This window comes from Felis catus, chromosome D2, assembly GCF_018350175.1.
Source record: "Felis catus isolate Fca126 chromosome D2, F.catus_Fca126_mat1.0, whole genome shotgun sequence".
NCBI lineage: Eukaryota > Metazoa > Chordata > Mammalia > Carnivora > Felidae > Felis > Felis catus.
The window spans coordinates 46,395,274-46,418,235 of NC_058378.1; the positions used below are offsets into that span (position 1 = coordinate 46,395,274).

Consider the following 22,962-nt stretch of genomic DNA (forward strand, 5'->3'; position numbering starts at 1 on the left):
AGTGCCCAGAGTGGCTTCAAAGACCCTGTGCAGCCATGAGAAACTGCCGGAGCCCATTCTTTCTGGGTGGCACCTTGGAGGCCACCAAGACCAGCCCTCTTATCATACAGGTGGGGAAATGGAGACCCAGAGAAGGGAGGAAACCTGCCTCAGCGAGTCAGGGGCTGAGCTGGGTCTGGACCAACTGGGTCTGGACCCACTGCAGAGACGTTGAGCGTGGTCCGGACCCCTTCATTGAGAACTTGGCACATGAACTTATAACTGCACAGAAAGAATCACGGCTGGGCTCTGAGCGGCCGGGCTTCTGAGTTGCCTCCTGCTGGGTCCCTGTGAGTGCGTCAGCAGGTTCTCTCGTCCTGCTCCTCCTGGGGCAGAGTGGTCTTCTCTGCGGCCACCGGTGGGGTGAAGGTGTCGAGAGTAGCATAGGTGGAGGCAAAGATGAACCCTCCTCATCTCCTGCCTGGTCCTTGCGACGCACCCATCACGACCCCTGGCGCTCTTTCTAACTAAATTACAGTTGTGGGTTTAGTCATCTCTCCTACCAGCTGAAGGCTGGCTAGAGCCAGATGCCACGGGGACATGCATGTCCCGCTGGGAGAGTGCAGAACACAGGCACGAAGGGAGACGGTGCCTGGGCTCGGTGTCCTGACTCCTTCCTGGACCTTCCTTTCTGCATGCACACACCAGCCGCTGCATCCCTGGCACGTGTGGGCACGACTGACCACGTCTCCCTGATTTCCATGTGGGGCCACTGCTCGCACTGCATATACCTCAGCCCTCAACTCCCGGTTAGAGCTGAAAACCCAAGAGGTCGGAGGCAGCCCCCACCCAGGCTGACAGCCTGCAGGGTGTTGGGAAGCTGGGGGGGAGGCAGTCCGCCAGCTCCGTGGGAGAGTGGAGTGCCTGCCGACCTCTGAACTGGGTGGCTCCCGCCGAAGTCTCCAGCACTTTATCTTGAGAAAGATAGTCTGTGGGCCCAAAGCAGACAGGCATTCTGCCATGGGAACTGGGCCCAGACTTTAGAGCAGCCATTATACCCTCCAAGACCTCCTGCTCAAGAAGACAGCACTTTCCTCCTTCTGTTCTCTCAGATTCAGGGCAGTTACTGTTCCTGTCCCACAAGGGCTTATCCCTAGCCCCACATGCTGAGGTCCTTGCACCCCCAGGAGGAAATGTGCCCGCACAGGCACCCCATCTTGGGGCCCCGGTGTAGTTGTGCAGAAAGGGCCAAGGCGAATGATGTGACACTCAGCCTTCGGAAAAAACAGAACCATAGACTGTGTCTGGTGCAGTGTGTATTTGGTGGAGACTGTCACCTGTCACCTGTCACCTCCCCTCCCTTCCTGAAGGCATTACAGTCCCTTGCTTCCACTGTGGGAAGCTTCAGTGGGAGGGTCTGTCTGGGTGCTGGAGGTGGATGGGCCTTTCTTTACCACTCTAGTGTCACCAGGCATAGGTCCATGGCCTCAACACAAACACCAAGACTCTGGACTTGAACAAATGACTCCAGGACTGAGGGGTCAGCGGAGATTCAACCTTTCCGGCACACAGTCCTGATCTGCTTTCTGTTCCTGCCTCCAGGACCACTGAGCCGCCCTGCTGCCTGCCTCTTCCACGGGTAGCTCTCCAGCTTCCAGAAGATTCTGTGTGGCCCCACAACCTCTGGCCAATTCTCCCTTTGCCTGAGTTAGCCTGAGCTGGCTTCACCTGCAATCGGGATTCTTGAAAGACACACCCAGTGATGGAGGAGACATGGTGGCCCGTCAGTTAGTCACCAGAAAGATCTGAGGCTCCCATCTAAATCCCTGTAGACAACTGTCCTGCCTCCCTTTGGCAACACTGTGCTAATACCGGAAGAAGAATATCTGAGACACGTTGCACTGCTTTATTGATTACCTAATTCGTTCTATCAGACACAAGCGTCTTGTGGATTTAGCAACCCTTTTGTCCACAGTACCAAAGGAAGCCTCTCCACTCCTGGCTCCATTCTGTTCCTGCGTATCTAGAGGGAGGCCTAAACATGGCCTGGGAGCAGAGGCCCCCTTTGCCAGCACTGGGAGCCCAGAGAGATCAAGTCTGCAAGGGGCAGACAGTTTTCAAAGGGCTGGGAGGCGGTGGGGTTTGCCAGGTGAAATTCCGGTCACCAATTCCACGTCGCCCAGCGACACCAGCTGGGCATCCTACCACTGAACTCTATATTCACACTATCTACCTGGAGAAAATGTCAGATCCCACAGGTTAAGGGTTCAGTCTTACAAGACTGCTCCGCCTCCCCGCTGCAGATGCCGCCTGCAAGGCCACGCGGTCATCCGTGCTTCTGACCAATGGGCCGTAGGTCTGACCAATGGGCCATAGGTCCAAACAACCCCTTCCCTGGCTTTGATTAATTTGCTAGAGCGGCTTACAGAACTCAGAGAAACCTTTTCGTTTCTGGATCACTGGCTCATTATACAAAGATATAACTCAGGATGAGCCACATGGAATCGCTGCATAGGGCAAGGTATGTGAGAAGGGTTGGGGAGCTTCCGTGCCCTCTCCAAGCGCATCATTCGACCCAAATCTCCACGTTTTCACCAACCTGGACGGTGTCCAAACCCTCTCCTTTTTGTTTTGTTATGGAGGCTTCATTACACAGGTATGGTTGGTTCCCCTCTAAACCAGTCTCAAAGGAGGGGCTATCCCAAAGTCACCTCATTAACATAACAAAGGGCACCTTTACTTAGGAAATTCCAAGGGTTTTAGGAGCTCTGTGCCAGGAACCAGGGCGAACATCAAGTATATAAATATCTATCCATCTGTCTGCCTATTTATCTTTCTTAATCCAAATCACAGCATCAGGCCAGGCAACTAACTGTCTGGGCAGAAGAGACCAGGTGGGAAGGAGACCCAGGGTCCTCTGATCCCCAGTCCCTTTCTGGGGCTTGGCTCCTTCCTCCTGATCCAGGAGCCAGAAGTGTTGGTGCAGAGTGGGGCTCTGGTTTAGAGGTGCCTCATGCTGCAGTCCCAGCACTTAGCGACTGTGGGAACACGGCAACCATCAGTGGTGTGGCCTCGCTGAAATGTGCAGGGATGGGGGTGGGGTGAGGGTGGAAGGGTGAGTAGGTAGGAGGGCCTGTAAGGCCTGTCATGTAATTGGCAGGTTTCTCCACTAGAGGGCACTCACTGTACAATTTTTCCTCTTCTGTTTACTTTCAACTCTATCCTGATGAAAAGTTGTGACTTTTCCTACCGTTGAAGAACAAAAATAGAAGTCTAACTTAAAATTCATGTAGATATTCTTATGCATGGTTATACTTGGGTTCTACCACATTTCCAAGAGTTGTCAAGCGTTTCCCCCGCTGGGACAGCGGGTGTGGTGGACACGAGCCCCACCTGGCCTTTTGCAGCCAAAATGATTTGCCCAACGGAGACGATTGAGCCCTTCCTGCGCAGTGCCCCACAAAGGTTGGCTGGACCCCTCGCTGCCCACCACCAACCCGCTTTCCTTGAGCGGCCTCACAGCTGCCTTCACTCTCACCCCTGGCCTGCCCCACGGCCTTCAGGAGGGCAGCGTGTGCAAATGCAAGAGGGCAGTGATGGGTGGCTCTAGGGACCGGCTGAATCCGGTGCTTAGACCACTGCTGGGCTTGGGCTACAGGGCTACGGGGGGCCCTGCCTTTTTATAACTGCATCCCTAGACCTCCTGTGCCCAGGTGGAAAGACACTAGGTCCTGTACCAGGTGCCAGTGCTAGATAGCAGCCCTGTGCCCAGGGGGCCAGCCCTGACCCCCTAATACCATCTGGCTGTGTGTCCTCGGGCAAGTCATATCCTCTCTAATCCCCAGTGTCTTTTTAAATAAAATTTTCAACTTTTATTTAAAATCCAATAAAGTATGTCCTGGGGTGGCTCAGTCAGCAGGTCATGATCTCACGGTCATGAGATCAAGCCCCGCGTGGGGCTCTGTGCCAACAGAGTGGATTCTGTCTCTCCCTCTGTCTCTGCATCTTCTTCTTCCCCACATGTGTGTGCATGTGCTCTCTCTCTCAAATAAAAAAAAAGTATTCCTCCCTTGGGGGGATGTTTTGAGCATTGTGGTAGGCAGAATAATGGTCCCACAGATATGTGTGCTTGTTTTTTAAAAAGTTTTTTAAATGTTTATTTGTTTTTGGGAGAGAGTGAGAGAGACAGAGCACAAGCAGGGGAGGGGCAGAGAGAGAGGGAGACACAGAAGCCAAAGCAGGCTCCAGGCTCTGAGCTGTCAGCACAGAGCCTGATGCAGGGCTCGAACTCTCGAACCGTGAGATCATGACCTGAGCCGAAGTTGGACGCCTAACCGACTGAGCCACCCAGGCACCCTGGACACGTCTGCTTCTTAATTCCCAGAATCTGTGAATGTTACCTTACGTGGCAAACAGGTCTTCTTCCCCTCCAGAGTGAAAGAAATCCTTGTAAATAGCTCTGACCCAGATAAAGAGCCTGCACACTGGTGATTTTTCCCCATCTAGTCCTTGGGGCACACGCTCAGTGCTTTTGTGAATTCATGGCTAGGGTGTGTGGATCTCCTCCACCTTTCAGTTCCAGCCTCACCTGCTTCCTCCCTAATTCCCAGGCGCAGGTCCCCTGTCCCCTCCCCCAGGCCTCCCTTCCATGCCCAGCTTCCCCTTCCTCAGATGGCAGGGCCCTCCACCTCCCTGCCCTCTTCATTTCTATCTTCTTTGCAGAAGCCTTTACCCCTGTTCCATGGCCAACCAAGCCCCTCTTTTCCACTCCACACTCCGGGACCCCTCAGTTGCCACCTTCTAACGTGCAGTTTTAGTACCAAGGTTTTTGCAGTAGATTCAATGCCCATGTAGGAAACGCCAAATGAAACCAGGGATACTTGCATTTTGCATACAGGGCATGAACTTGGGGAGGGGCTTCCTGCCTGTTGCCTTCTGCCTGTGTCTTCTGGAATTCCCAGTAAAGACAGAGCAAAAGTGAACAGGTCCCTGCCCCGGGCTTGGTGGCACTCACTGCTGCTCCCCGCGGGCCGCTGCTGGCTGGCCTGAGCCTGGGCTGAGAGCCTTGGTGTATAGCAGATAGTCAGGCCACCTCATCAGACTGGTGGGGTGGCCGTGCTGCTCGGAGACGGTAAACCTGTTGGCTCACAGAGCCCAGGGAGACCCGAGCACACTGAGTTCACAGCCACGACTTCCGAGAAGGAAGTCTAAATTTGGACGGCACACTGGAGGCATGTGATGACTAGGTGGCTGTAGCCGATTCCCTGCCCAGAACCCCGGCTCTCACTGCTCCCATCCATGCGGGTGGCCTCTTCGCTCAAGTGCCTGCAATGCTCCCAGAAGCCTTCTGTCTGCAGGGAGCTTGACCATGCAGAGGGCAGGCCAGAGATGCCAGAGTTAGCTCCCGGGAAGCAGCTGGTGGAACTAAGGGGGGTAGCCCCCAGCTTCTTCCCTTCATGGGCGGGACACCTCTGAGGCCTGCTCCCCACAGTCCCCACAGCCGCCCCTGGAGTTGAACCCTGGGTCCCCACAGCAGCAATCCTCTCACTAGCACACCCGGAATGGCTTTCCTCCCTCCCTGTTCCCTCCCCCCTGCTTTCTGGGAATCCCCTCTGAATAAACAGCTTGGAGCCTGGTCTCAGGCTCTGTTTCTGGGGGAGGCCAGGCTACCCAAAACACCCGACTGCGGAACCAGCCCTTCTGGAAGCAGACGGGCTCATCTTCGAGACACATCTACTAGTTCAATAACAATCACATTTGAAAACTGGGAATTAAAAAAAAAAAAATTTGTAGCTGCCAACACCATAGCGGTTCCTTGGATTAAAATATTCCCCTTCCTCCCACCACAGCTCAATTCTGTTTTGAGATTCATGATAAAGCTTATTTTAAGGCTCTGTATCTGTGCTAGTGGGTTTTCCCTGGACTTATTTGCATATGATCCAGTTGTTGTGTTTAGACCTTCATCCTAACATATCCCCGTTGCCTGGTTTCCCTTGTGCTTATGGTGAATTTTAAAATCCAATTTCCAAAAGCTAATTACCCAGACAATTGACCGGATTTTCTGATATGCCCCCAAATTTGCAATATCCTCTAGATGTGTCCCAAATTTCTGAGTAGTGCTTGGCGACAGCGTTGATGTTCCTACAGGGAGGAACATCGTGAAGGAGATCGGCCCTTCTAGGCCAGAGGCGCGGTCACACCCCCAGCGGGGGCCCCCAGGGCCGGCCCCAGCACAGAGCCTGCAGGGGCTCACGCCTACCTGGGCTGATCTCAAAGAGGTGCTTCCCTGCGTCCTCGGGGCCAGGAAGGAGTTCAGTCACCCGGGTCCCTTGTAGAGAAATAAATCCCTAAAATAAAGAGACAAACACAAACAGGGGAGGCATGAGATGGCAGGGGAAGGGTTCCTTCCTGTGGTCAGGGCTCCTGGAGAGAGAGGGTGGGGCTTTGGGATCAGGCCCCAGCAGGAGCCTGCACAGGGTTCCCGGTGGACGGTGGACGTTAGGGTTTACACACGTGGTTGGAAGAACTCTGCCCCCAGGCAGGGCCGAGACGGCCTGGAGGTGTTACTCCTTCATTAAGGCACAGAAATGCATATCTGGAGCAGGGAGGAAGGCCCCCATTATTACCCCCTTCCACCCCCCTCACCCCACCCCGTTCTAATGCAGCCATCTGCAGCCTCTCTGGGGCACAAGGTTTAGGTTCTGGAGGGTCAGGGACAGGAGGGCTGTCACTGGGGCTGGCTTCTTGTATGTAGCTGTCCCTGAAGTGACATGGGAGGTCGACAGCTCTGTGAGTCCGGTTCTGCCCCCTCCCAGAAGGTGGGATTTTATTTCTTGTTCAGTGGAAGTCAGCTAGTACACAGGAGGTACCCAGCACAGATCATGCCGTGTGCCTGGGGTATCTGTGTATGTACATGACAGGGGGTGGGCCCACCCTACTCTCCAATGCTGAAATCTGGCCCACCCCACTCTCCAATGCTGAAATCTGGTAGGCTAGAAGACGCAGGGAAAGACCATGGGGTGCAGGGACAGGTACTCTGGGTTTGGGTCTCAACCCTGCACTTTCGGGCTGTGTGACCTCAGGCAGAACACCTAACTTCTCTGAACCTCAGTTTCCACATCTGGACAATGGCACAGTAACTCCCACTTCTTAGGGAGCATTGAGACACCAGATTCCTGTTCAGGAGGTCCTGCTCGAGATGGGTACTGTCACAATCACCTTTACTCTAGCCCTTCCTCCCCCCCCCCCCCCTCCACAGCACTAGGCAGGGCCTCCTTTGTTCCCTCTCTCTGTTAACGACTAATCTCTGCTGTGACTTTCCTTCATTTTGTTCATGTTTAGATTTGTTCATTCAAGATTGCGTGTGGCTCTGACTATACATTTTTCGCTCTCTCCACGCAAAACTTATTTTAAATTCCATTTCCATAGCGTACCTGTCTGGGCTTAAATCCTGGCTCAGTTACTTAGTGGCTGTGTGACCTCGGACAAATTGCTTAACCTCTCTGTGCAATCTCACAAAAACCTCATTCGTGAAATAGGAATGATAATAGTACTTTGTGGGGCTGTTGTGAGCGTTGGAAGAACGAATCCCGGGAAGGCCTTACGGCAGTGTCTGCAACATAGTAAAGCACGCTTGCATCTGTGTTTGCCCAGGTGAGGGGCATGATCATGCCACCCCCAGCCCCCAACTCCTGTGTGTGCTCACAGAGTGTTCATCTCCCCACGCCATCTTTTCCAGGCAATTCCTGGGTGTAATAGGAATGCAGGTGGCTGGAGCCTCTGCATGGCTGCTGGCGTCTCATGCTGAGGGGAGATACATGGACGTACCTTTTCTCACAGAAGCCACGTGAAGGCAAGACAATGTCTTTGCTTTGGAGAAATTACAGCAATAGACCAGAGAACCAGCTGGTAACTGTTGTAACTGAATTATCAGTTACTTTCTTGCTAGAGAATCTGGAGCTACTGGGAATAAACTAGGAGTGCAGCCCCTGCATGGGGAGACATGCTCATTAGAGGGCGTGGACAAGATCCATCACTGGCTAATGGGATGATCTCTGGTGTTTGCTGTTTCAGTAACTGGGCACTTTGCTTTATTCCTCTGTTCCTCAATAGCTGTCACCCATCAAATGGGAGTAACGTTGTTGACACTGACGTTACTTTTTATTCCAGCTAAGCAGAAAAGCAGTAATAGCTACTGTTTGGGGAGCTGGTTCTATGTTCCCGGCTCTTTGTTTAATCAATGCTGGATTGTTTGTTTGAATCTGGAGGCCTCATGGGGCAGGTACTACTATTCCCATCTTCCTGGACGAGCAGCTGGAAGTTGGAGAGGTAGAGCAGCCAGCTCCTTGTCCCACTGCTGGCAGGGGCAGGCTGGGAGGTGCGCCCAGCCCTGGCTGACGCTGGAGCGCCCTGCCTCTCATTTGTGATAGCAGCTGCTGACCAACTTTGTGTGCAAGACGCCGTCACAGAGAGCCAGGCCGTGACTTTGGCTCACTCCGTGAATCCCAGTGTGGTTCCTACCGCAGCAAGAGACCTTCAGCATTGGCTTTGGGCCGCCCATATCCCTCCTGCCTCCACGAGTCAAGAGCCCGGCTTTGATCCCAGCACTGTGCGGGCACTGGGTGGAGGTGGGGGACGGGGAGATAACAGAAAGATTTCTGGAAAATCCCCAAATTATGTGGACATCCCATGAACATACTTCTAAATAATCCATAGGTCAAAAAAGAAATAAAAAAAATCAAAAAATACTTTGTACTGAATAAAAACAAAAACACGACGTATAACAATTTGTGAAATGCTTTTCAAGAAGTGCTTAAGGGCTAAGTGATAGCACTCAGGACTGATATTTGGAAAGAAAGGCCTTTGAGACCACCTTGAGAAAGTACGTAAAGAAGAGCAAGTGAGGGGCGCCTGAGTGGTGCAGTCGGTTAAGCGTCGGACTTCGGCCAGGTCACGATCTCGCGGTCCGGGAGTTCGAGCCCCGCGTCAGGCTCTGGGCTGATGGCTCGGAGCCTGGAGCCTGTTTCCGATTCTGTGTCTCCCTCTCTCTCTGCCCCTCCCCCGTTCATGCTCTGTCTCTCTCTGTCCCAAAAATAAATAAACGTTGAAAAAAAAAATTAAAAAAAAAAAAAAAAGAAGAGCAAGTGAAACCCAAAGTAAAAGAAACAAATGAAGATCAGAGTGGTTACAAATAAATGAAAAATAATTGAGAAAAATCAATGAAACCAAAAGCTTGTTTTTTAAGGAGATCAATACAATTGATAAGCTTTTAGTCACACTAATCAGGAAAAAAAAGAGATTACCAATAGCAGGAATGACAGAGGTGACATCATTGAAGATTCTTCAGATATTAGAAGGATAAGGTAATATTAAGAACAACACTGGGGCGCCTGGGTGGCGCAGTCGGTTAAGCGTCCGACTTCAGCCAGGTCACGATCTCGCGGTCCGTGAGTTCGAGCCCCGCGTCGGGCTCTGGGCTGATGGCTCAGAGCCTGGAGCCTGTTTCCGATTCTGTGTCTCCCTCTCTCTCTGCCCCTCGCCCGTTCATGCTCTGTCTCTCTCTGTCCCAAAATAAATAAACATTGAAAAAAAAAAAAAAAAAGAACAACACTATGCTAGTAATTAGACAGCTTAGATGAAATGGACCAAAAAGACACAAACTATTGAGGCTCACTTAGGAAGAAATAGCGAAATAGCCCCATATCTTGCAGAGAAATGGAATTTGTAGCTAAAAACTTCCCACAAAGAAAACTCTAGGCTTAGATGGCTTCATTACTCAATTCTGTCAAATACTTAAAAAAAATAATACCGATACTATCCACAGGGTTGTTGTTTTTTTTTTTAATTAAGAAAGAGGGCCTATTTTCCAATGCATTTTATGAGGCCAGCTTTATCTGTACATATAACTAGCCAAAGATATTACGAGAAAAGGACATTACAGATTAAGATCCCCCAGAAACATAGAGGCAAAAATTCTCAGCCAGAATTTAGCACATCAAACAACATATAAAAAGGAAAATATATAAGGAACAACTGGCAAACTGTAATTCACCGTATTAATAAAGTAGAAAAAGGATAAGATCATCTCAGTCGACGTAGAGAAAACATTCGGAAAAAATTCAACATCCATTCCTGATTAAAAATGTCAACAAATTAGGGATAAAACCAACTTCCTCAACCTGATAAAGGGTATCTATAAAAAACTAAAAGCTAATACCATACTAAAAGTTCTTCCCCTAAGACCAGGGTCAAGACAATGGTGTTTATTCTTACCTCCTATGAAATATTATACTGGAGTCCTAGCTGCTATAGCAATGTGAGGAAAAGAAAAGTTGTTCAGATTGGAAAGGAAGAAGTAAGGGGCGCCTGGGACGCTCCGTTGGTTAAGCGTCCGACTTTGGCTCAGGTCATGATCTCACGATTCATGAGTTTGAGCCCGACGTCAGGCTCTGTGCTGACAACTCGGAGCCTGGAGCCTGCTTTGAATTCTGTGTCTCCCTCTCTCTCTGCCCCTCCCCTGCTTGCACTCCGTCTCTCTCTCTCTCTCTCTCTCTCTCAAAAACTAATAAACATTAAAAAAAAAAAAAGAAGAAGTATAAGTTCTTTCACAGACAACCCATTGTCTATGTAGAAAATCTGGTGAAAACCTACAGAAACTAAACTACCAGTTTGGAGTTACTAGAACTAATACATGATTTTGGCAAGGTTGCAAGGGTACAAGAGAAATGCACTTAGCTGAATCATATTTCTAGATACTACCATTGAACAACTGGAAACTGAAAATCAAAACCATTTTGGGGCACCTGGGTGGCGCAGTCGGTTAAGCGTCCGACTTCGGCCAGGTCACGATCTCGCGGTCCGTGAGTTCGAGCCCCGCGTCGGGCTCTGGGCTGATGGCTCAGAGCCTGGAGCCTGTTTCCGATTCTGTGTCTCCCTCTCTCTCTGCCCCTCGCCCGTTCATGCTCTGTCTCTCTCTGTCCCAAAAATAAATAAACGTTGAAAAAAAAAACATTTTTAATTTACATCAAAAATATGAAATACTTAGGGTAAGTATGGCAAAAGATGTTTAAGATCTGTTCACTAAAATCTATAAGTGAAAATGAAAGAAGATATAAATAAATGGAGAGAGACACTGCGTTCATGGGTCAGAGGACCAGTCATTGTTCAGATGTCAATTCTCCCCAAATTGCTCTCTAGATTTAATACAATCCCAGTCAAAATCTCAGTGGGTGTTTTGTAGAAACTGACCAGCTGATTCTAAAATATAAAGGACCTGCCAATAGCCAGACAACTCTGAAACAGCAACAAAGTTGGATACCTAATACTGCCAGATTTCAAGACTTATTATAAAGTTACAGTAATCAGAACTGTTATGATATTGGCATCAAGATAGACAAGTAGATTAATCAAACAGAACAGGGCGTTTATACACACACATACACATAAAAGTTATATATATATGTGTGTGTGTGTATATATATATACAACTGATTTTTGACAAAGGCACACAAGCAATCCAGTGAAGAAAGGAAGTGTCTTTGGTAAGTGGAAGTGGAACAATTTCATGTTCACAAGCAAAAGTAATAAACTTTGATCCATGGCTCACATCATGTACAATAATATGCTGAAACGAATCATAGACCTAAATGCAAAATCTAAGACTGAAACTTCTGGTAGAAAATGTTAATGACTTTGGATTAGTCAAAGATTTCTTAGGTACATCAGAAGCTCACTTCATGAAACAACTAATTGATAATTTGACTCATTCAAATAAAAACAGTTCCTTAGAAGGTACTCAGAGAAGGAAAATATGAGTTATGAAAGAAAAGAAATGAGAATATGAGACTATCCGAGAATGAGAAAATATTTGAAAATCATGAGTCTGATAAAGGACTTGGGCCCAACATATACAAAACATTTTCAAAATTTAATAATGAGGAAGCAATCCAGTTTTTTTTTTTAATTTTTTTTTCAACGTTTTTATTTATTTTTGGGACAGAGAGAGACAGAGCATGAACGGGGGAGGGGCAGAGAGAGAGGGGGACACAGAATCGGAAACAGGCTCCAGGCTCCGAGCCATCAGCCCAGAGCCTGACGCGGGGCTCGAACTCCCGGACCGTGAGATCGTGACCTGGCTGAAGTCGGACGCTCAACCGACTGCGCCACCCAGGCGCCCCAGCAATCCAGTTTTAAGGTAGGCAAAAGATTTGAACAGATGCTTTACCATAGAAGGTACGAGGGTGGCAAAGAAGCTCACGGAAAATTCTCTACATCGCTGGGCATTCTCATACGCTTGATATTTGATAAAGCCTTTTTGAAAGCAATTTTGCAATCTCTAAAATAATGTTAAAATAAAATATCCCTGTAGCCTAGTGGTGAATTTTGAGAATGTGTCCCAAGGAAAGACAAATGCACAAAGATGCACGTATAATGATGCTCATCGAAGCATTGTTTTCCTGACGGAAAAAAGTGGAAAGCAGCTTACTTGTCCATCAAAGGGGGAGTGGTTAAATTATTTCAGGTACAGCCTTCCACAATGAGGCAAATGCAAAAGTCTTCTAATATGAATTGTTAAGTAAAAAAAGGGGGTGCTAGAAAAACAATTGTAGTACGATCCCACCCCAATTTCTGTTACTGCCCTCTCTCAAGAACCTGCACGTTACCAGGCATACAGCAATGGCAGTGACAGCTTGCACTGTGGGATGGAGTGGTGAGGCAGCTTTATGGTTTGCTTCGTAATGTTGGCGTCAGAATAAGGAAATTTAATAAAAGTAAAAAAAAAAAAAAAGGGTAGTCAGATACTTCACAGGGTGCTGCCCACACCCGATGGTCTGTTGCCAACTTTCCACGGTAACTCCCTGACGGAACGCTACTCACTTCATGTGTCAAGGGCCAGGCCAGCATTTCCTCAGCCGGAATGTCCCTCTGTCATCCTCAGGCAAAGGACGGTGATCTTCCCTTCCTCCTCCTTTCTCAAAACATTGGAAGCGACAGGCCTCTCAACTTTCATGGGACTGAAATCTAGGGACAGCTACCCTCCAAGCCGCCTAACCAGGGCACAAGCCTCTGCCCGCTGGAGAGGCGGCTGCAGCCCGCTGGGCAAAATGATCCCTCTTGGGAACAGCTCGCAGGGCACCCGGCGGTCCGGAGGCCTCACAGGTATGTGCTGCATTCATAGCCAGGGAATGGAGTCCGCTTATGACCATTTCATGGGAGTTAGAATGTATATAAACATTTCAAAATAATTCTAGAGGTTTGTAATTATTGTGACATTGTCACTGAGGTGGGACTCAAGCAGCTCCTGGGCTGAGGCCCGGGTTTCTTACCTGTAAAAACAAGGCTATTAACCTCTGTCCTTTGCTCCTCACCGGGCTGCCTGAGCTAGTGCTTTGTAAGCACTAAAGGCCGAATGAATAGGGAGTAATTGTCATAATTATTATTGTAAAACCTATTTTGGCCACCACGCCGGTTTGTTCTGGGAACATCCTCACCGCCAATAATACCATTGCTTGTGGCACAAAATAAGGTCTGATGTAGATTCAGGAGTCCCAGGAGGGTGAAGGGGGGGTTCCTCCTTCGCAGTTTGCGATGACAACCCTGTGGGGACCTCCTGCGGGACCTGGGATGTCTGCACTCCTCCCACCCGTCTCAGTTTTAGGGTTCGTGATAGTTCTGAGAACGTCGCCCTCTAATTGAGCTCTCTCTCCAAGCTGATCAAAGGCTGGCTGTCTGGGAAGTCTTCACTTTTCACTCTGTCTGGAGGGAGACTGTCTGAAGAACCAACTTCTGAAATGCTCCTTAGCAAGGACATGATAAGATTTTCCACCGGCAGCATCTTGGAAAATTGCAGACACGTTTCAAAAAGCAATCACTCAAGCTACCTTATCTCCTGTAATTCTGATTGTGGCCTCAGATCAATCTTAAAAAGCTTTAGCCTCTGACACCCAACCAGGAACTGAACCACTCCGAATTTTAAATAACACAGATCAGAATGAAGTTCAGTGCCAAGCAGGGAACATCCTCCCTTTCCTTATCACACAAGCCTGTAACCACGGCTATTACTGTCTAAAATGCAGATATTAAGAAAGGCAACCTGAAGTTGGAGACAAATTGCTCTTTGGCTGGGGCGCTTTCCCTCCCTAAGGGGTTGAGATGAGTCACTGATCCAGGCTGTGTCTTTGCTAAGGACTTGGTCCCAAAGTTTCTCCCAGCAGATTCCAGAGTGATGCTGTGTCCCGTCCCTTCCAAATGCATTTGGTGTGCTCCTCGTGTCCCCACACCTTGCTTTACCACTGAGTTGCTGGCTCTCCCTAGTCTCCCTAGAGAGCCTGTCACCAGGTGTACCCTGTGGGACGGCACTGTGTCCTGAAGCAAGCAGGGGCTTTGGGGTCTGAGCACCAGCTCCCTGCACCTTCAGCTGCCCACAGTCCCTGAATCCCTTACTGCAGGGCTTCCCAGCCCAGGGTCCAAGCCCATGAAGGTGGATCCAGCTGGGATCCAAGGGTAAGCCTGGGGCCTGGGGCCTGTGGCAGACTTGCAGCCTTAAGCATGGGGTCTGGCAGAGCCCCCAATGAGCCCTCCAGCTTCATAGCCAACAGCCAAACCCAACCCCCGAGGGAGTGTCCTTTGCATGGCTGGTGGGTCCTCTTTCTGGGGTCCTGGTCTTCCCTGTAGTTAGTTAGTTAGTTAGTTCCTTTGTTCGTTCATTCTGTGCCACTCCAGCATCCTGGTCTAGACCCCCGTGTATCCCCGACTTGCACTGAGTCATTTCTAAGGCCATTCTTTTAGGCGGCCCCATCTCACCAGATTCCTAAGCCTCTCAGCAGGTGGTGGGGTTGAGTCTGTGCCTCGTGTCCTCAGCTAACACGTCGGCTCCACGCTGGTGAGGGAGCCTTGGGCTCAGCCTCTCACCCCAGGCCTTTGTCATCAATGTGGGCGTTCTAATGCCCGTGACCATGTTCATGGGTCATGAACGAAACGCAATGCCAGGTTGGCATTCGACGAAACGCAATGCCAGGTTGGCAAGTGTCTGTGTAAAGGCTGTGCTCACTAGATTTAGTGTCCTGGCCTCACTGGGTCACCGTTGCAGGCTCACAGTGGTGTTGAGTAGTCGTCTAGGGACACAGGGGAACTAGTACTTGTGACCAGTGGACCAAAATGCTTACATAGTGGTTTTCCTGAACCCTCTAGTGGTGACAAAGCTCTGGCCAGTGGGACTGGGCAGGAGTGACCTCCGGCCTTCTCTCCTTCCTCCCCACACTGGGTCAACCTTGGAGGCCTTGAGAGACAGATAAGGCTGCCACCTGGTCCACAGCAAAAGATAAATTTTTATTGTGTTTAGGTGCTGGGATTTTAGGACTACTTAGCATTGTTTATTGTAACTAATTAAAAGTTATTTTGAGAAATTAAACTTTAGATAATTTTACCCCAAACTGCTCACTTGGCCACACACACACACACACACACACACACACACACAAAGTTTTAGAATCCTAGTACTATTTACACATTGTGTTTTTATGTAGGCCAAGCTGTTTAATTAACAAAGATTATTCTCTCGCTCCTCTGATTGGATGTTGGGAGGGAAAGGCAATGAGAGATCAGGCCCATCTAATGTGGCATTAGAAGGCACAGGGAAATTGCCTCACTCTCGTGGTCAGAGGCTCTGAGCAGGGCTTGGAGGGAGGTCTGGGTTCTGGCCTCGAGCTGTGATGGCCATGTGGCACCCACTTCCTGCCTGACTATTTAGACTGGAGCACTGGAAGGAGCCCAGCAAGACTGTAGGTTGCTGTGTAAGTAAGGGGTCGCGGCTATCACAGCAGTCCCTGGCCCGTCCCCAGCCATTGTAGGATCTCCCCTGGACAGAGCATGAAAGTGGCCTCTCTTCCGCCATGGCTCACTGGACCCGATGGTAGGCCTCTTTGCCTCCTTAAAATACCTGGCTTTCCAGATGGAGGGCTTAAGGGAGACACAGAGATAGGCCCGATCCATGTGGAGCCCACGGCACTCGGTATCTGCGGTAGAGGGCTGGTGCATTCACATGGGAACCAGCCATCAGAGGCACACGCTCTGAGTTTCTTAAGGGGAGAACGTCTTCACTGGCCACCGCTTCTTTCCGGTATTTTCTCTGATCCAGGACTTGGGTGGATGTTGGTGTAGATTTCTGTCCCACCTTAGTGCTCACCCTGCCCTGGTTCTCTGGAGCCTGCCTGGCGGGTTTGGAAAAGCCTCTGGTGTTCCCTCTGAAATGGGAGCCCTTAGTAGGCATTACCACTTGGCCCCTGTCCCACACCGGGAGGGGCGGTGGGGGGCGGGGGGCAGGGGGCGGGACACAGGGCCTCTCCACAGCCCCGGGGTGCTTGGCAATGAACCATAAGCCTGCTCTTCATGCAATCGTCCCTGGCATATTTCCAGCCTTCTGACCCCATGATGGACAGGCCGTCCCAGAGGCTGAGCCTGCTTACTCAGCCTGGCCCATGCTTTGGGACACGCTTCCTCAGAAGTTTGTTTCTGCTCAGAATCTGCACTATTGGGATGTGCTGATGCTGGGTCCAGGGGCTCGCCTTGGATGGGAGGGCCCGTCCCTTGGCTGGAAAAGGTTTGGTTCTGTCTTATTGCTCTAAGCTCTTCAACTACTGCTGTGCTCTGGGGCACATAGGGCCTCTGAGAGCGGCCACTGGACTGTTTAGTTGAGAACAGGTTCGTCTAAGAAACACGGTATGGATTCTTTGTACACTGACCTGTGCCCGGCTGACCTGTGGCAGTGACTGCCACCGAAGGGCCTAGGCCGTGTTTTGCTGAGAAAGGCACAACTCCTCCCCATCCTCTCAAAAGCTGCTCTTCATTCAGCAAATGCTCCCTCTGTCCTCGGGGGACCAGGCAAGGCAGGAGACCTACACGGACGCTCCCAATCCCCTCCATTTTGCTCAGTGGTCTACTAATGTATTAAGGAGCTAGAATGCCCCAAATATAATTAAAAGTAAGTTATTCTGGTCTAAACAATGAATGAAATATATTTTCCATGCTGCCTCAATGTCATTTGATTCATTTTTATGCCTAGTAATTGACAAAACTAGCAATTTACGAATCAGTCTTGTAGCTATTACTACAAATTAACTGGGTTCAACAGAAAGCCAAAGGATTGATTATAAGTGGGAGACGTTTAAGTACTATAAGCTAACATCCTTGCTGACTTAAATTAGCAGACCCTGAGAGAAGCTCATTACATCTCCATGAACGGTCAGGCCACACTCAAGGAACCACAGAAGTCATTTTTAGAAGGCAAAGATCCGTTTTGTAGGCAGTGACATTCTGGGTGCAAAAGAATTCAGGGGCAACCAGACACTCGTCGCTTGTGATTTATATATTCTTGAGTGTGTCATCAGACCTCTTAGTATCTTGGTTTTCTTTCCCTACAACAGTGGCAAATATTACCATATAATGATTAACGGTAGGTACTCACGAGTTATTACTGGTCTTGTTATTTCAGGGGGCCCACTTTCAAAACCACTGCTGTATTGTACAAGATAAGCTTTAAAACACATTATTTGTGGATGATTCCTTCAATCTTATATTTTTTTTCCTTGACATGCCAAACGCAGGAAAAAACGGTTTTAACTAAATAGTGTCTAAAAATTGTTTAAAAATGAGTTGGCTGCTTTTACCGATTTGAATTTACTAACTATGTTTCTGTTTGATTTGAAGTAACTGACTAGAATTTTCATTTTTATCTGTTTAATAGTGGGGAGTTATATTTCTCAAACAGCTTCAAAAATATAAAGCTTCCTTTAAAAAGAAAGCCTGATATTTGATATTTGATATCTGGTATTCGAACCTAAATAAATGATGGCTTTCTCTTTCTAGAAGACTCCAAAGAGTAATTCTTTACAAAAGAAGCATTTGAAGTTGTCTCCAAGGACATCTTTTTTTTAAGTAGCCTTCACACCCAGCACAAAGCCCAATGTGGAGCCCAATGTGGAAACCAACGCGGCGCCCAGCGTGGGGCCTGAACGCACAACCCTGAGATCAACACCTGAGCTGAGATCAAGAGTCGAACCTTTAACCGACCGAGCCACCCAGGCAGCCCCCACCCCCCACCCCAAGGACAGTTTAAACAAGAAAACATTTATTGTCTAATTTTTCTTTGCTGCACTAATGGTAATGTTACTATCAGTCCCCAGTTAGCTCACGGCAACTTCTGACCCCCTGTGGAGGGCACCTGCTCGCTAGCTCTTGAGTTATCCTGAGGCAGCGAGTGGGGCTTTTGCTGTATTCGGTACCTTTCCATCATGCTCCTGTGTTCCTTCTCAGTGCAGCGAGATTGGCTAGAATTCACTGTGGCAAGATCCATGGTAGCAGCTAGGGAAGTAATTAGTTGCTTGCCCTTTTGTGGACAGAGATTTGCAGGTGGAAAGGAGGAAGGAGGAAGAGAAGCCAGGCTCTCCAAAAGTTCTAAGGAAGTCAGGGGCAAGTGTACGAGTAAGCTAAACAGGACCAGTTGGAGACACCAGCTGCAAAGGTCCCCTGGCATCAAGGTCTGTATCTATTAGCCCTCTTGCCACCAACCGTGCCTCCATGCAGACCTTTGCCAGGTGCAATGGTTGGAGCTTTTTTACCGAATAGCTGCCCAAGACCGAAGGTGGTGCCAATGGCAGGAACTCTGGGAAGCTCTCCTGGTCTGGCCAGACCCCCAGAGCTTGCCTGCTTCTTCAGGCTTGTGTTCTATTCATCCAGAAAGGAACTTCTGCAAACTTCCATGGTTTGGCTGACCCTAGTTACTGTGCCTCTATTCCTCTTTGCCTTGAAAGGGCTCCACTGGCGTTTTGGCTTTGAGGGTTGAAAGGGTACTCAGAGATCCTCTCTGGCCAACTTCCCATTCAATGACCAACTCTCTTGGAAGCCAAGTGGCGGTCTGGCCTCGGCTTGCACAGCACCAGGGACTGGGGCTCAGCCCTGACCAGAAGACCGCTCCACTGAACAGGGGATTCTTCACATACAGGGGGACATGGCGGCCTTTGTGCAATTCCACTTGTCCTGGCTACAGCTTCTGGAGGTCCACAGAATAGAGGTAGTCTTGTTCACGTGAGGTACAGTGACCGAACGGGTGCCCTTCCCAGGATCTGTCTTCTCTGGATGATTTACTCAGTCTGTCCCTCATGTGGGCAGGAGTTCAGACCCCTCGCCATCCTGGCTGTCCTGCTGCACTGAAAGTGTGGTGCCTCGAGGGGCTATCATGTGACAGTTGTGACCTGGTGTGACCACGGCAGAGCTTAATGGGTTTTCCCGTCCCTTGTTCTAATTTCTGTGCATCTCAATAACAACCTGCAGTCCCCAGGTCTTCTGGCAACTATATCTCACTGTGAGTCTGTACTGAGCTTTTAAGCTAATTAAAACTCTTACCTCTGCCTCATTCAACCTATTCTCAATCTAGGTTTCTCTATTCTGTGAGATCAAGTGATTGTTTTTGAACCAAAGGGAGGGCTTCATATTTTATCTTAACAATTTCCCACGAAACCAGCCTGTCAAGGTCATTTTGAATCTCTATGCTGTTTTCTGCCTTTGCTGTCCCTCCCAGCTCTGCAGATTCACTAAATGCATCTTTGGTTTTGCTCTGGGAAGCCACTGCCATGCTGTGAGGATGCCTGAGTGGGCCACAGAATGATGAGGAAACACGTGCAGGAGAGAAACCACATGGCCCAGATAGAAGAGTGAGAGCAAAAGCAGAAACTGCCTAGAGTCTCAAAGGCCGAACCTGGAACTCGCCCAGCACCACTTCTGTCTCATCAGGAACAGAGGAGGGGAAATCGATTCCGATTCCTGTGGGGAGGAGCAGTGTGCACTCAGGGGAAGGCAGGAACGGGCGGTGGCCGTCCTTGAACACCAGCCTATCACATACCTCCTACAGTTGGTATGAACATTAAAGCAAGTTAATACATGCGAAGCACTTAGAACCATGCCTGGTTCGTAATGCATAGAAGTGTTTGCTGTTAGCTAGATTCAAACCCAGGAAGTAAGGCAGAGCCAAGATCAGGGTCATGATGCACACCACTGGACTCGTCTTGCTTCACTGAGCTGGGTGACTTACTAAGCCTTCACTGGCTCCAGTCCCACCCAGGGGAGAAGACCACCTCTAAGGTGTTGCCTACATGTTGAATCTCACTGTCACGGCAGCCCTTGTGGTCGGTGGTGATTCTCACCCCACACAGGGGAATGGTGGCTCAGAGCGGGGAATCCCCTTTTTTGGTTACTAGCTGGTAGGCATGGAAGCCAGACAACAAAAGTCAGTCCTTCTCTATCATGTGGGATTCTGTAAAACGGCTTGCTGAGGTCCAGACAGCGGGTGTCCATGGCAGTCCTGACACCCACTGGCGTGGACTCTTTATTGAAAAAGGCAGCGTGGGGGCGCCTGGGTGGCACAGTCGGTTAAGCGTCCGACTTCAGCCAGGTCACGATCTCGCGGTCCATGAGTTCGAGCCCCGCGTCAGGCTCTGGGCTGATGGCTCAGAGCCTGGAGCCTGTTTCCGATTCTGTGTCTCCCTCTCTCTCTGCCCCTCCCCCGTTCATGCTCTGTCTCTCTCTGTCCCAAAAATAAATAAAACGTTGAAGAAAAAAAAATTTTTTTAAAAAAAAGAAAAAGGCAGCGTGGACCACATGCAAGGCTGCTCTCAGGGAAACCTGTGGGTTTGGGCGATCCTCACTTTCTGGATCTGTCACCTGCTTTTCCCATTTAATTTAATTAATTAATTTTCAATGTTTATTTATATTTGAGAGAGAGAGAGCAAGTGGGGGAGGGACAGAGAGAGAGAGAGAGAGGGAGACACAGAATCTGAAGCAGGCTCCAGGCTCCGATCCATCAGCGCAGAGCCCGACACGGGGCTTGAACTCACGAACCTTGAGATCATGACCTGAGCCAAAGTCGGAAGCTTAAGCGACTAAGCCACCCAGGCCCCCCTCACGTTTCATTTTAGAAGGCTTCTTAGTGCTCTTGGCGCTCTTCTATTTTAGATCCCATTTGAAGGATTGTACGTATCTTGTCTCTGAGAGTTTGGGCAGCACTGACACCACCCCCCCCATTCCCACTGTCTGGTCCTTAGCACAACCAGGGCCCCAGAACACTGCACCAAAGGTGGGAGCTTCAAAGACCTCCCCACATCTGCAGCTCATAGGCGGCAAAACTGGAATTTGAACCCAGGTTCTCTGAGTCCAAATATAGAAAATTATAGCACATAAGCTTCCACTTTATCCTTCTGAGCATCACGTTCTCCATGCCTACAACAGAAATGACTTAGATCTTGCCCTTGTAAGCTTGCTCCGAGCCTCAAAGGAAACCATGAATGTTTATTCAACAAGTGTTTACAGAGCTTCTACTCTGTGTCGGGCACTGCTCGGGACACTGAGGACACAGATATGAACAAAACAGACAAAATCCCGACCTTGATGAGCTTACGTTCTAATAAGGGAACGCAGTCCAGTTACCTCCTTGCCAACCATCAGGCATTTTACAAAAACAATCAAGTATTTTCCTACCGAGCATCCAACACAAGGCTGGGTCAGAATTCACTCATTCATTCAATGTGTTTCTTCATTCATCCATCCATTCATTCAATTATTCACGTAAGCGTCAAATATTACCAAGAATCAGGTATGTACTCAGTGCGGTGCTAGGTGGTGGGAAAAGAGAAAGGATAAGTAAGATAAACCATGGCCCCGTCTGAATGAAGTTTACAGTCTAGAACGGGGAACAGACATTAAACTCAGGAAGTGTTATAAAAAAGCAGCAGCAATAGCAACAACAGCAGCAGTCATTGTCATCATCATCATCATCATCATCCTCTTGGGCTGGTTTGAGCAACAGCTCACAACCTACGAAGGATGCTCAGTCAGCGTGTGCTAAATCAACTCCAGCTGAGCCGGATTCACAAGGTCTAGACGTGAAGCAGCGTCTGACGCATGGGCCGCGCTCTGCCTTGCTGTGAGCACGGGCTGGGCTCTGACCGGCCTGACAGCATCTTGATTGTGGCCCCCAGACAGGGCTGAGATAAGGGGGGGATGCTGGGTAGAGTGTCACACAGGCGAAGTTGAGAGGTTCTGCAGGCTGACATTAAGCGGCACAGCAAAGGGCTGCTTCCTAGTGGTCCTGCTGCACATCTGTCGGCCTTCAGACGCTATGGTAGTGTACCCACTAGCCTAGGCCTGATGCCAGCCCCCCACTTCCCTCATCCGAGGAACCCAGGCACCTTCTCCAGGGGCAAGGACCCGAGGAGCCGGCTCAGGACAGCACTGTCTTCCCCTTGCACAAGGCAGAGGCTAGGGCTGACTGGCTGCATGCTGGCACATTCCCTGTGACCTTCAAGCTCTAGGGTCAGATGGCCTCTCTCTCCTCCCCAGAGGTTTCCTCTTCCTTTAAGATTTCTGGCTCCTGACTGTCCAGTGTTAATGTTTGCTCCTAGAAGTGCATCTGCTTTCCCATCCATCTTGTCTTTCCACCTCCCAATTCCAAGCTTTTACTCGAAATTAAATCAAACTTTAAATCAATCTCCTCTCCCAAGGCCAAGCTTCCCGTCGCTTATCCCCCTGGAAAAAACAAAAGCAAAGCCAGCCCCATTCTCCAGGTGATTGTTAAATCTCCTCCGCTAATGCCCGTGGTGCATCAGTCAACCTGGGGCGTAGATTTGAGACTCTGTCACCCCAGGCTGGAGCTGTCACCTGCCACGCTTTCTCCCCTGCGGCTCCCAAGGCCCCCACCCCCTTGCTCCTGCGCAGGGCAGGTTTTCTATACACACCCGATGTCAGGACAAGAGCCCCATCTGAATGGTCATTCTGCCTCCAGCCTGGCCCCCTCCCATCCCCTGCCTGTCCTGGTGCTGGAAGATTCCCCTCTCAGAGCTGTGAGGGCCAAATCTGAGCCCCCAAACCTTCAGAGCCCGTCAACACTGTTGGCAGAATGAGGACACAGGCTCCCAGACGTGGCAACCAAGCCCCTCC

General features: G+C 49.6%; 1 protein-coding gene across 7 annotated transcripts in view; it reads right to left on the reverse strand.

The window, feature by feature from the left end:
* Positions 1-22,962, reverse strand: part of ARHGAP22 (Rho GTPase activating protein 22) — a 176,742-nt gene that overhangs the window by 87,430 nt on the left and 66,350 nt on the right. For all 7 annotated transcript variants that reach the window (XM_045040286.1, XM_019813482.3, XM_045040284.1 and 4 more), the window contains one exon: positions 6,239-6,326. In XM_045040286.1, the coding sequence (XP_044896221.1) occupies positions 6,239-6,326 (88 nt within the window). The remainder of the gene's footprint in view (positions 1-6,238; positions 6,327-22,962) is intronic.